Raw genomic sequence first — 14771 nt, 5'->3', positions numbered from 1 at the left:
GATGAAACTGTTAGAAGTTGATGAAAAGAGAGAAAGAGAAAACCGAGAAGGCGGTGGAAGGACTGTGTGTGTTAAAGATTCTAAAATATTTAAATGAACTTGCAATCTCTTCACCTAAATACAACTAGGGGTCCCCATTATTCCACAGTGTTCCATTATGAAATGAATGTCCTGATTTTAAAAACTCTCAGTCAATGATTTTAATATTAGTGACAGAATCTTGCATGCATAATTACATGGTTTTAAGTACTGAATAAGACATACTCTAATGCCTTGGAAACCTCTTCCATCTTCAACTTCATCTTATACATACATGTAGCATATTTTATTATTAAAACAATGTATTTTCAAATTGTCTAGAGATTTCTTTTATAGTAACACCGTTGAAATAGTTAATATTTAGAAGTCTAAGCCTTTCTGCAAAATTAAAAAGTTAAAAGTAGTTAAAGCACTCTTTGGAACTCACATTCATTTTTCGCGTGTACATCGCCAGCCTTATATTCCTGTATTTTCAAAATTTCCTAAAGGTTATTTATTTTTTGTTGGAAGAAATTCTAAAATATAATGGCTATATTTTAATTGAGCACCAAAGTAATTATTGAACCTCAACATTATATGCGCGTGTTATCTGTGTTATTTTGTATCGATAGAGGTTAGATCAGATTTTTAGTTTTACATTCGTTAGTTCTTAATAGGTTTGTTCGTAGTACGATCCAAACGATCAGCCACCGTTGCCAACCATCAGACGCATGCGCAGTTGGCGCTGCACAGTTAACAGTTAGAGTTCGTAGACTACGAACGTGCATGCGTCTGATGGTTGGCAACGGTTGCTGATCGTTCTACGAACAAACCTAATGTTTTTAATTTTAGTGCTTGTATGTACAATTTTGTATGCCTGTGGTTGGGGCTTTAATATATTATTTTGATGCCGATTCTTGGTTATTTTGGTGTTCAAATATCTAGTGTTCAAATAAGATTCGTAGTGTCAACAATAATAAGTTGCTGCTGAAATAGATAAATAAACTTCACAACTCAATATTTTGGGCACAGAATAACTAACCACACAGAAGCGAATCTGACTGATTTCATTGATTTTGTTGGGACTGAAATATTTGACCTTGTGCACCATTTACAGAATAGAACATGATGTTCTAAGGAATAGATCATTCCAAATGATGTGATATTTTTGACAAGTAATTATTAATTAAATATGAAATATAAAGTTTAACTATAAAATATAAATAATCTATAAAATAAAACATATATAAATATAAAATTTTACTTTAAACAACTGTCACTGTCAGTGGCAAAAGTGAGGTTGCACCAGTTACGTGACGCATGAGCATGAAAATTATGTTACCGTTTTGGCCTGAGTTTCGCTTCTGTGTGGTTAGTTATTCTGTGCTTTGGGGCTCAAAAATAAATAATTTGGTATTAAAATTTTGGTGGTCAACAATTTGGTGCCAAAAGCCAATCGTTTGGAGAGCATATTGATTTTACATTGGTGTTCGGATAAATACAAGCCAAATATAATTAACGAATCATATATTTTATTTCAGAGCAATCGGATCTACAGAGAAAGATTAAAGAAATTGTTACTAAATCGTTAGAAAGTAGCGAAGATATTCTCAGGCACGCAATCGACGAGATTGACAATCCTGCATTGACTGCACTTACCTGTTCTTCCGATTACTTAAGAAGTTTAACGGATGGATGCAAGAGCTCATTAGAAGAAAGTACGAAGATTACGAGTAATGATTATGTCAGCATTGTAACTGTGGCGAACAGAATTGCACATAGACATGCAACATATATTTTACAAGGAAGGGCTACTTGCAACACGAGTCCCGATATATCTTTTGGAGAAAGTAAGTTAGAATACTTTATATTTATATAATTTTAGCAATTGGTCATCTATGTAAAATTTCTAACGGATGATGTAAACAGTCTAACGCTTTTGACTGATCTATAAAACCACGCGGCTCTCTTATAAAGACTATTCAATAACACTTATGCCTGGTAGCACCAACAGATCGTAGGCTTAAGCCGAGAATATCATAAGAATGAATGTAATATAATTACAATAAAATATAATAGGAATATCATAATATAATAATAGATATACTTGATAACAAGATAAGAATCCAAAATTATGGTGCAACGTAGCAAACACACAACCTAAATGTTTTTGAAGATATATGTTATATTGTTTACACTAATAATATCGAACCCTTGAATTATTGCACATGCATTATCATTCCTTATAGTGTGTCCCAAAAGTAGCGGTATGGTCAAATATTTCTCGAAATGATCATCGAATCGAAAAACTGAAAAAACGTTTTCAATATTTTTTAAAAATAAAAATCTATCGAATTACTCCAAATATAACCCCCACTCCACCCTCTGTAGGTGGGGGGGGGCTAACTTTAAAATCTTAAATAGGAACCCACATTTTTTATTGCAAATCGGGATCTCAAAATCTATCGAATTACTCCAAATATAACCCCCACTCCACCCTCTGTAGGTGGGGGGGGGGGGGCTAATTTTAAAATCTTAAATAGGAACCCACATTTTTTATTGCAAATCGGGATCTCTTACGTAAAAAGAAGCAAATTTATTCGACATTTTTTTGAATTGTGGATAGATGGCGCTATAATCGGAAAAGCGATTTATCGTGATACCCGATGCCCTATAATACCGTTTAATATCTCGAGAAATACACTTCCAAATGAAAATCGAAAAAACACGGGTTTAATATTTTTTAAAAACCTATCGAATGACAGCAAACGACCCCCTTTCTACTCCCTGAAGGTGGGGTAACTCTAAAATCTTAAATAGGAACCCCTGTTTTTGATTGCAGTTTTGGATTACTCATGAAAAAATCAGTAACATTTATTCGAGAGATTTTTTAAATTTGTAGGTAGATGGCGTAATAAATCGTATTTTCCGATCATAGCGCCATATCGATCAACAATTTTAAATAAGGGCCTCGAATAAATATTAATTACTTTTTCATGAGGAATCAAAATCTGTAATAAAAAGCGTGGGTTTCTTTGAGCGTTAAAGCACCACACACCCAGGGGGTAGACTGGGGGGTCGTGTTGGATGCCATTCGATAGGTTTTTAAAAAATATAAACCAGTGTTTTTTGGTTTTTCATTTGGAAGTGTATTTCTCAAGATATTAGATCGTTTCTATAATTTACCTAGGGTGTCACGATAAATCGTTTTTTCCGATTATAGCGCCATCTATCCGTAATTTGAAAAAATATCTCGAATAAAAGTTGCTTATTTTGGCGTACGGTATCCAAATCTGCAATAAAAAATGAGGGTTCCTCTTTAAGATTTTAAAATTACCCCCACCCCACCTCCAAGGTATGGAATGGGGGTCGTATTTGGTGTCATTCGATAGATTTTTGAAAAATATTAAACACGTATTTTTCAGTTTTTCGATCCAATGTTCATTTCGCGAAATATTCGACCGGCCCGCTACTTTTGGGACACCCTGTATATTTAAGTGCCCACCAAATGCAGCGATTTTAGACTAATCAGTTTGATGAGTCACACACTTAAGATACTTTTACGTATTATACAAAACCGAGTATTCCTTCTGTGCGAAACTAGAATGGGTAATAAGCAATTTGGATTTAGAAATGGTCTAGGAACTAGAGAAGCACTATTTTGTATGCGCGTTCTATTACAAAAAAGTTGTGAATTCCGAAAGAAGTCTGCTCATAAGCATCATAAAGAGGAGAAAAACAGAATACTTCGGCCATATAATTAGAGGACCTAAATACCATCTGCTTCGCCTTATAATACTAGGAAAAGTGGAGGGAAAGAGATGGATTGGTCGAAAGAAACTTTCATGGCTGCGTAATATTAGACAATGGTGTGGCTGCACAGTAGAAGAATTATTTCGCGCAGCAGCCGATAGAGAGAGATTTCAGGAAATTGTAAACATGATGACGGCCAACGTCTGAATACAGACACGGTACCTAAAGAAGAAGAAGTATATTTAAGTGTTCGATGATATATTTAGGTTCTCTCTCTCCTCACTATCTCTCTCTCTTTCTCGTGTTTCCCCATTACTGAGGATCATGATTTCCTTTAATACTCATATATATATATATATATATATATATATATATATATATATATATATATATATATACCTACTGAATACCTACTGTACGCCATAGAGTACGAGAAAAGTGGTGGCGATGAATAGCCCTATTGAGACCATTGAGTCACATGGTATGGTGTATTTTGTGTTTCCTGCTCCAACAAAGATTTTAAAAACACCGTCAATTATTTAAAAACATTTTTAGTCTCTTTTCTTTCTTATCAATAATAATTGTTGGAATATGTATGTCTCGATAGCGGTGAAAAGAATAAGTCGTCGCATCAATATAATGCTTGCATAAAAGTATACACGAATTTGAAAATTAACCTACAAAGACAGTTACTTTGATGAATAGTTTTATTTTATAGAATTAATTAATGTGTTTCCTTATTGTTTATAAATAACTAATCAACAATTTATTACAGAAGTGACTCAGGCATGTAAAGATTTAGGAAAAATAGTGTTAAAACTTCTTACTTCCTTAAAACAAAATGAAGACTCCGAACCTACAGCTAATGAAGCCAAACAAAAATTAGAGGAATTAGCAGCTCTAGCAGACAGTATAGGTGCTTCCCTGTTAGGCGAAAAGGCTGAGACTTTAGTAGATATGCTTGAAGATGAGATGAGTGCTATGGACAAAGCAATCGAAGAAGCAGCAAATAGAATACAGGTAATTTTAAGTATGTAACAAAAATAAAATTTGCTAATGTTTTGTATTTTAATTAACGATTTCCGAAGTAGAAATAGAAACGTCAAATCAACTTAATTTTAGAGTAAAATTGTAGCTTATTCCCACCAAAAATAGTAAACAATTCTTCAGGTCGTCATTCGTCGTTCTGTGTGTTGTGGCCGACTTTTGCTCTAAAGGTACCGCATATAAAGGTTAGCTCTTTATTTGGAATGTTAGCGGTTGTTGTTTCCAATTTTTCATAGAATTCTTCGACTTCTATGTCGTCTGCTGTGTGGTTGGCGCATAAACTTGTATGATATTGAGTTTACGTGGGTGGTTTGCATTCAGTTTCAGGAGGCCTATTATATTGTTCACATTTTTAGGTTTCACGGCCAGAGAAGTAAACATAATTGCCATTACGTGTCCTCTCTTAACTATTGCGTTTCGGCTATCCCAGAGATTTCAATGTTTTCTCGCTCCAGCTCTCTATCAATAATTGGCAGCATACCTGTGATTGTTTTGCCCTTGAGTAGAGATGGTCACAAGCTCGAGCATAGCTCGGCTAGTCTCGAGGCTCGGCTCGTTTCTTCTTGTTTCTTGCGAGCCGAGCTTCGAACCGAATTAAAAATTTTTTAGAGCTCAGCCGAGCTGAATTCGAAACGAGCCGAGCTTTCCTTAAGGAGCTTGTCAATAATTTAGCTAATACTCTAATACTTTTTCGAATTCATTTATTTCTACTACGACTGATACTTTTGTTTGAGAATAAGTAATTCAGACTACAAATATGTGTTTTCAATATACAGTGTGTCTGTAAATTACTACGAATGTTACATTTTACATTCGTCTGATTTTGAAGTAGATTTGACAGAGGTTGAGACTCTACTGTAGGAGCTATAATCAACTTTAAAACCTCTGGGTACAATTGACCAGCTTTTTTGTTTAGAATTTCTCTGAGGCTATTTAACAGTGGATCAGATGTTATGATCAACATTGAAAGTAAATCTGTAGTCGTGACAATACGTGAACAGTATCTGGTGTATTGCTCCTGGAACTTGCGGCAATCTTTGTTCCTTGCTTCTTGACTTCTTGAGTTTCTTTTGAAAGCAGTCCAAGTGGAACTAATGCTGATTTGATTACTTCCATACTATGTATAAGTATTTTATGTACAGTGGCTTTCAGTACCATGAAATGGCTCTTATGGCTAAGAAAAAGTTCTCTGCATTCAAGACAGAAATTTTCAAATTACAAAAAAAAATGTTGTGCTTGAGTGTTTTGGTTATAATAAGTCTTATTATCAGTGAAAAAGGTGCAGATATTACATATAGCAAATTTAGCCCTGGTACAAAAGGGTCCAAGTCATTGCCATCGTTTGAAAGTTTCAAAACGAAGAAAATTCATTCGTTCATCATACAAAATTTTTTTAATATTGTTTGTTTATCAGATACATTTATTAAATTAGAAAAAAATAGCACAAATATTATCCATCTTCAACGATTAATCTGTATAAATTAAGGAAAACTTAAATTTCATGTGAAAAAATGATGAACGGAACTCAACTGATTTATTCTATTACAATAAAAATACGTACCTTTGGACGCTATTACTAAAAAAAAAAGAATGATGTAGCGTGTGCAGGTTATAATAAGTATTATTATTAATGGGAAAGGTGCAGCTATGATATATTGAAAATTTAGCCTGGGTACAAAAGGGTACAAGTAATTGCCACCCTTCCAAAGTTTCAAAACGAAGAAAATTTCCTTCGTTCATCATAAAAACTTTTTTTATTATTGTTTGATTATTAGATAGATTTATTGGATTAGCAAAAATGAGCACTTACCAGCATAACCATTAGCCATCTTCAACAATTGCTCTGTAAAAATTAAGGAAAACATTAATTTCGTGTGATTGAAATGATGTACCCCGGATTCAACTGATTTATTCTATTACAATGAGAATACGTACTTTTGGGCTCTATTACTCGAACGATGGGATGTGTTAGACATAAACAAATATTAGAGTAGCATGTTTTGGGGTATTGTTTACAATATTCAAATAATAATTCTTTTAATTTTAAATATGACTTTTGTCTACCTAGCTAGGCTCATCGACACACTGTGGGACTGCGTGACAACATCCGAGACATTCTCTTGGACATCACGCATAACTTTCTTGGGAACGATGATACAATGGTTTTGCCTACCCTATTGCATCGCAGTATCACAGTCATTCTACTGCTAATACAGCTCCGCTTTTGAAAATCCAATGATAAGCAATGATAACCCTTTCCTATGTGCCTTATCTTGGTAATGTCGGTCGCTGTTGCCCTCCTTGAGGAATATTTAACAACCTTCCGGTCGAGTTGTAGAAAGGGAAGGATTTATGGAGATTAGATGGAGTAAATAATTCGGACCTGTTTTTTCCTAGGGGGAGCTTAGAGGAGAAACAGTAGCTGGAGTAGGGGCAGAGTTGCCAAGCCCTGAAGTAGCCTGTTCTTGTAAGAGCATAATATTAAAGTTTTACGAATTCTAACTCTAGTCTTCGATGTTTATCATCATGCATAAATGCCAAGTATATAATATCTACTTTATTTTATTTCAGGATATGCTTACCACATCTAGAGCTGCTGATTCTGGTATTAAATTGGAAGTTAATGAAAAAATTCTGGACTCGTGTACAAAATTGATGCAAGCTATTAGGATATTAGTTCAAAAATCAAAACTTTTACAAGGAGAAATTGTTGCTCAAGGGAGGGTAAGAAGTTTTGCTTATTAATTTACTCATTTAGACTATTTTTTCTTATTCTTCACAAATTTTATTAATTCTCTTATGACAGCTGTCTTGGCATCAGCAGATAATTATTTGTCCCATGAGAAATTTTGAGAAGGACTCTTGAGGGAGAACCATCTGAAATAAAGGTCAATGGAACACCGTTAGACGAGATGATACTGTTAGATACTGATACTGAAGATAGTCGATCATGCAAAAGAATATGGCCTTCCAGTAAATATTAAAAAACCATGTTCATGACGATTTCTAAACCATCCCAAAAAAATGATGAAAGATTAACAGTTAACTTGAACAAGTAGTGAATTATAACTATCTCCGTACTGTAGTCAATCACAGGAATGATTACTGTAAAGAAATTAGAGTCTGCATAGAAAAAGCACATGTGAAGTTTACAAACATCTGGAATTACTGCAAGAAGGGTGCAGTTAATTGGAGATAAAATGTTGATAGGAAAATTGACAGAATTTATCAAATAGGTGGCCAGTGGAAATTTCTGAATGAAGAAAAGGGGAAGAAAAGAATGGGGTATCAGCAAGCATCTGTAACTCGACATTGGTATAATAAGATATTTCTTACCAAGTTCCAAAAAGTGTCAACAAAGGAAGAGAATTAATAAAAGATTAGTCCATAGATATAACATATGAGCAAAATAATTCTATATGACAATCTCATCTCAGAAAACTAAAACCATATTTACACTGAGATGAAGTCAACAATTTAGATTTAGAAAGCCAGTGTAAGACCGATAATGACATATGCATCAGAAACAAGACCCGGCACAACCACAACACAAGGACTACTGGAAACGGCAGAGATGAGAGTACTGAGAAGAATTACTAGAAATAAGCTAAGAGATCGAAAGAGAAGTGAAGACATTAGAAGAAACTGTAACATATAGTGTATAAACGAATGACCACTAAATAGAAAAAAGAGAATGGAATAATAACATAAGTAGAAAATAGGGGAGACCTGTATGGTCAAAACAGCAAGAGATAAATCACCAATCGTTAGAAAAAATATCGGCCGACCGCGTAATAGATGGAGTAACAACCTATAGAATATCTATAGAAGAGACCTATCTTTTTCTTCTTCATGTGCCATGCTCGATTATCGAGCGTTCGCTATCAAACTGGCTATAGTAATTTTGTTGACGGCAGCTCGGAAAAACGATGTAGAGATTCTGTTAAACCATTCTCTCAGGTTTTTAAGCCATGACGTTCTTCTTCGACCTGGCCCTCTTCTTCGACCTGGCCCTCTTCTTCCGTCTACCTTGGCTTGTATTATTAAATGGAGTATATTATATCTCTCTGGGTGTCGCATAACATGGCCAAAGTATTCAAGTTTTCGATTTTTAACTGTTCTGACGACTTCCGTGACTTTTCCCATTCGGTGCAAAACAACTTCGTTACGAACTCTATCCACCCAACTTATTCGTAGGATTCTCCGGTATAGTTACTCCGTAAGAGTATCTGTTAAAGTCCAACCTTCGACACCGTTTAAAAGAGTAGAGAACACATAACACCTCACTAATCTACTTTTAAGATTCAAAGTAATGTTGTTTCCACATAAAAGTTTCTTTAACTTAAAGAATGCAGCTCTGGCTTTCTCTATACGTAATCTAATTTCTTTGCTCATGTCCCAGTTCTCATTTAAATTACAACCAAGATAGGTGATACTATTAGTTCTCTCTAATTGTTCAACATAAGCTGTTACTACTTCCGGTTATATTGGCGTCTTACTGACAACCATCTCCTTGGTTTTTGCGGTGTTTAGCTTGAGTCCATATTCGTCACACGTTGTGGTAATCCTATTAATCAGATATTGAAGTTCTTCATAATTGCTCGCAGTTAACACCGTATCATCCGCGTATCTCAAATTATTAATATTGACGCCATTCATTTTGATACCACATTGAGCATTATCCACTGCTTTATTGAAAACAAACTCAGAATATATGTTAAATATTCGTGGAGACAAAATGCAGCCCTGCCTTACTCCTCTTCGTATTTAAAGTTCTTCAGACGTGCCCCGGCCAATCCTGATGTTTGCACGTTGATGCCAGTAAAGATTTTTGATAATGCGTAGGTCTTTATCATCAATCATATTAGCCCGGGAGGTAGTGTCAAATTTAACCGGAGCATTTAGCATGGCTGTTTTCTTTTTATTTAGATAGGAGTTCCAAAGCTTATTAACAAATGATGTGTCAGCTGGCCCATAACCGGGGATTTTAGCCAAGAAAAGGTAAAATGTGAAACTTGATGGAAAAACGCTATAACTTATATGTCAAATATTTATCTCCGTGACTTACGTGTATAATAGCCAAGAGTTCCTAGCTACTGGCTTTCACCCAGACGACTCGGGTTCAAATCCTGGCCCTGAGAATCTTTTTTGTTTTTAAAATTGACATTCTGATTTGAAAAATAATTATTTTTTGATAATACATACCACGTTTTTATAATTTATACGACACAATATAAAAAAGTCTATGTCTTTTATAGAATCGTAAACTTTGCATTTGATCATATATGAGGAGCTAATTTTCATAACCCCACATGTCCACATTGGCTATTTTTTCAGGAGAGTAAAAAAACCGATTCACCTATATTATTTCACCACAACATATTTATGTAATATAATTATAATTCAGTATTGGTTTATGAGCTAAGAAAACTATTTGTTTGTGTAGAAAGTGGTATAACAAATTAAAAATTTGATATAAAAGTTGTTACATGTGGGGTTATGCATGAAACACATGTCACATGTGGGGTTATGAACATAGCAGGTTTGGATATGTGGTGTTTTGATCAAATCAATTTACTATAGTTTAGCATAAAGGGACCTCCGACGTTGAACGTTTTTTGTTATTATGAACCTACCAACTAATTGGTCCTGAAAAAGTTTTTCGGGTTTCGAATAAAGAGTCTTCCGAAATGCACGGGCATCACTAGGCCAAACTACACAACATTTAAAAGCTTTATCTTTATGTAAGCAACCTATGAACACACAACCACCAACAGGAGCAGCGTATCTCTTTTCCTTAAGAAGTTAACGCTTTGGAACTGTCTTTTGTCTTTTTCGTGATCCAGAACTTGTTCTTCTAACTAATACTAATTCACTATCTAAATTACCTTCATTTAAACTCATAATTTTACTTAATTAAGCACAAACTAACATTAAATTATAACCTTCCTCTGAAACTAACCTAAGATTGTGTACTGTCAACAATAACAATCAAATCAAAACCATGTATTTAAGTCACGTGATTGGAATACTTACTTCTCTATGGATGAATAGAAAATGTGGGGTTTTGCTATAACCGTCACATATCAGATGTGGGGTTTTGCTTTAAACATCTACTTTTAAATTAATATTATAACTGGAAATATGGGTTTTTGATCAGCAATAAACATGACAGGCAATGCGTTTTAAAATAAGGAATTAGAAACATCTCTCCTATAAAAAAAATATTTTTGGACATGTGGGGTTATGAAAATTAGCTCCTCATATATTCAGCTAACGCTTTTTTCGTACAATCTAAAATTCATAAATTAATGGTTTATACTTTTTAATCTTTGCCAAACTCAATAGTTCAAGTTTATTATTTTATTATTAACTAGCTGACCCGGCAAACTTCGTACCACCTTCTTCTTCTTCTTCTTCTTCTTCTTCTTCTTCTTCTTCTTCTTCTTCTTCTTCTTCTTCTTCTTCTTCTTCTTCTTCTTCTTCTTCTTCTTCTTCTTCTTCTTCTTCTTCTTCTTCTTCTTCTTCTTCTTCTTCTTCTTCTTCTTCTTCTTCTTCTTCTTCTTCTTCTTCTTCTTCTTCTTCTTCTTCTTCTTCTTCTTCTTCTTCTTCTTCTTCTTCTTCTTCTTCTTCTTCTTCTTCTTCTTCTTCTTCTTCTTCTTCTTCTTCTTCTTCTTCTTCTTCTTCTTCTTCTTCTTCTTCTTCTTCTTCTTCTTCTTCTTCTTCTTCTTCTTCTTCTTCTTCTTCTTCTTCTTCTTCTTCTTCTTCTTCTTCTTCTTCTTCTTCTTCTTCTTCTTCTTCTTCTTCTTCTTCTTCTTCTTCTTGTAATAGGACTATGTCCTGTTTCTTCTGTTACAGTCTTTGCTGCGATCCGGAGCTCCAACTCTCGTACCATCGTTTTTTGGGTCTTCCTATGGGTCGCTTGGTGTTGGGCTTCTGTGTTTTCGCCCAATGCGCCATACATTCAGGGTCCATCCGATCTACGTGGTCCCTCCACATGCGTCGTCGCGCTCTTGTCCATCTCACTACGTCCTGAACGCCTAGCTCTCTCAATGTGTCTTCGTTTCGTATTCTATCTCTGAGTGTGATACCTCTTATGGATCTTAGGGTTTTCATCTCTGTTGTTCTCATTATCTGTTTGGTCTTTGTTGTCTCGGCCCTTGTCTCAGCTGCGTATGTCAGTACGGGTCTAACACATGTCTTATAAATGCGGACTTTGCTTTCGGTGCTCATATATTTATTCCGCCAGATTATATCCCTCAGGAAACCAGATATTCTCGCTGCTTTCATTGCCTGCTGTTTTGATTCTTGCCACAGATGCCTGTCGCTAGATATTTCCACACCTAAGTATCTGCAATCCATTACCTGTTCGATTATATGGTCGTCCACTACTAACTTACATCTAATTGGGTTCCTGGATATTACCATCGATTGGGTTTTCTCTTTGGATAGTGTGTACCACCTTAGAACTAAAAAATAATGTTTAAAAGTTAAATACCTAAAAATTACCAAAAAGTAAAAAAATACTCAAAAATATTGCATATACTTTTTATCTAATAAACAATATTGTTTTTGTGGTGTCTGGTGTCTGCGTAAATAATGATAACTTATATTGGTCGTATTAACTCAGAAACCTTCCCGGGTTCATGTACAACAACTTTGCTTGAGGTCATCATAATATTATGATCAAATGCATAGTTTACGATCAGAGCCGGATTTAAGGCAGTGGAGGCCCCTGGGCAGAATTGGTGTGGGGCCCTACCTCCTACGCATTAAAAAAATTGTTTTTATAACTATGGTATACAACCAACTACAGGGTTTTTCCTTTTAGAAATAAAAAAATGTTGATCTAGGTACTTTTTACTAGGTAAATAATAAAAAATATTTAAGAGCTGTATCTTGTTACAGTAAAATATTAAAAATAAACACAATAAAATGTATGGTTAAAGTCCGGGTAATTTTTGAGATTTTTTAATTGAAAATTCCTTGATTATATCGGGCATGTCTAGTTGCTTTAAGAAGACATCGTGTTCAATGCTCATTATAGGGAGATGATTCAAATGCTCTTGACGCATCATAGACCGAAGTCGATTTTTAATTAACTTAAATTTTGAGAATGATCTCTCTCCACTCAGTTAGCATCAGAAATAAATATAAACGAAGTGTCATCTCAACGTTTGGAACGGCATCATTCACATTCTTCTCTTTTAACAGTCGGTACATTTGAAATTATTAACTTATATTTTTGATGAGCCGATTTCCTCTTTAAATGAATTGAAAAATTGTACATATTGTACCAGTCGACCTAGATTTTCGTCTTAATCAATGCTATAAGGTAAGCTTCAGTGAGTGAGCAGTGGTGGAGTCAGTGGAATATTCTTAAAAGGTGTATAAATTCTTTAAGTGATTTAAGTGCCGCCACTACTGAATTAAGGTCAATAATTGGATCTTGGGGAATACGAATTGTGCTGTTTGTCATCTCTAAGATTTCATTCCAAAATATTGCGAATATTCCTGCTTCCAGTAAACACATTCGATTATACAAACCATTTGCATCGCTACGAGTTTTAAATTGTTGCTCATCGTCTTCTGAAATTTTGGATATTGCTCCTTTAATCTGATTATAACCTTTAATTAGTGCTTTTCCGGCATCATTTCTAGATGATCATCTAGCAGTAGTATTTACTCTTTTAGGAAAAGTAATATTTCAGCAACGGTCGGCGTTGCTTTCTCTTAAAGGCGCAGTTTTTAAACATCCGATTAACAAGTTGTATCTCTATGTAGAGGAAGTGAAAAATACATATAGTTCATATAGTTCTTCTAAGAAATCATAGGATGCAGTGACAGCAGGACAACCCTCAGCTGCAGCTTTTGCAACAAAATTTAGAGAGTGGACGGCACACGGAATCCACGCGTTGTCGTAGGACTATCCCCTGCAGTTTTTCAAATTGGTATCATGTTCTTGCAAGAATGTCATTATAGAATTAAATATATCTTCTGCTTTATGACCGTGATTTGGCAAAATATGAGAAACCTTTTAACAGAAGTGAAACCTTCCGAAATATCATAGTTAATCGAATCAAAAAAATTATTATATGTGAATAATGTGCTGATTTTTTTACGTTTGGGCTTTATGGGGGCCCCTGAAATGTGGAAGCCCCGGGCAGCTGCCCAGCCTGCCCTCCCTTAAATCCGGCAACAACGAAATATTTAGATTAATAAGGGGTTGGTGATAGAAAAGTGAAAAATTAGGGTCCAAAAAAATAAAAAATAACGTCGGGGGGGACCCCCTTTTTCACTTAGATTGGTCGTACTAACTATGGAAGCTTTAGGGGATTATGTTCAACAACTTTGTTTATTAAGGAGGTCAATCATAATAATATTATGATATTAATCATATTATGATCAAATGCATACCTAGTTTATGATTCTATAAGACATACAGTGTCGTATAAATAATAGAAACGTGGTATTATCAAAAAATAATTATTTTTCAAATCAATATGTCAATTTTAAAAACAAAAAAGATTTTCAGGGCCAGGCCAGGATTTGAACCCGAGTCGTCTGGGTGTAAGCCAGTAGCTAGGTATTCTTGGCTATTATACACGTAAGTCACGAAGATAAATATTTGACATATAAGTTATAGCGTTTTTCCATCAAGTTTCACATTTTACCTTTTCTTGGCTAAAATCCCCGGTTTTGGGCCAGCTGACACATCATTTGTTAATAAGCTTTGGAACATCTAACTAAATATAAAGAAAACAGCCATGCTAAAATGCTCCGGTTAAATTTGACACTACCTCCCGGGCTATATCAAGAGATCTATAGAAGTATCAATTAGCCAATGAACAAGCAGAATTGCTTATAAAGAGGAAGAATAGAAGAAGTTATAAGTTAAGTTTTTAAAGGCCTAAAATTGACACTTACTCTACTTGTGACAGCTTTGCTATACG

General features: G+C 34.7%; 1 protein-coding gene across 4 annotated transcripts in view; it reads left to right on the top strand.

Moving 5' to 3' along the window:
- Positions 1-14771, top strand: part of LOC126890405 (huntingtin-interacting protein 1) — a 249021-nt gene that overhangs the window by 216369 nt on the left and 17881 nt on the right. For all 4 annotated transcript variants that reach the window (XM_050659304.1, XM_050659301.1, XM_050659302.1 and 1 more), the window contains 3 exons: positions 1560-1868; positions 4547-4791; positions 7390-7542. In XM_050659304.1, the coding sequence (XP_050515261.1) occupies positions 1560-1868; positions 4547-4791; positions 7390-7542 (707 nt within the window). The remainder of the gene's footprint in view (positions 1-1559; positions 1869-4546; positions 4792-7389; positions 7543-14771) is intronic.

This window comes from Diabrotica virgifera, chromosome 8 (genome assembly GCF_917563875.1).
Source record: "Diabrotica virgifera virgifera chromosome 8, PGI_DIABVI_V3a".
NCBI lineage: Eukaryota > Metazoa > Arthropoda > Insecta > Coleoptera > Chrysomelidae > Diabrotica > Diabrotica virgifera.
The sequence above is the reverse complement of the archived record's forward strand: the minus strand, read 5'-3'. Positions and strand labels throughout refer to the sequence as shown.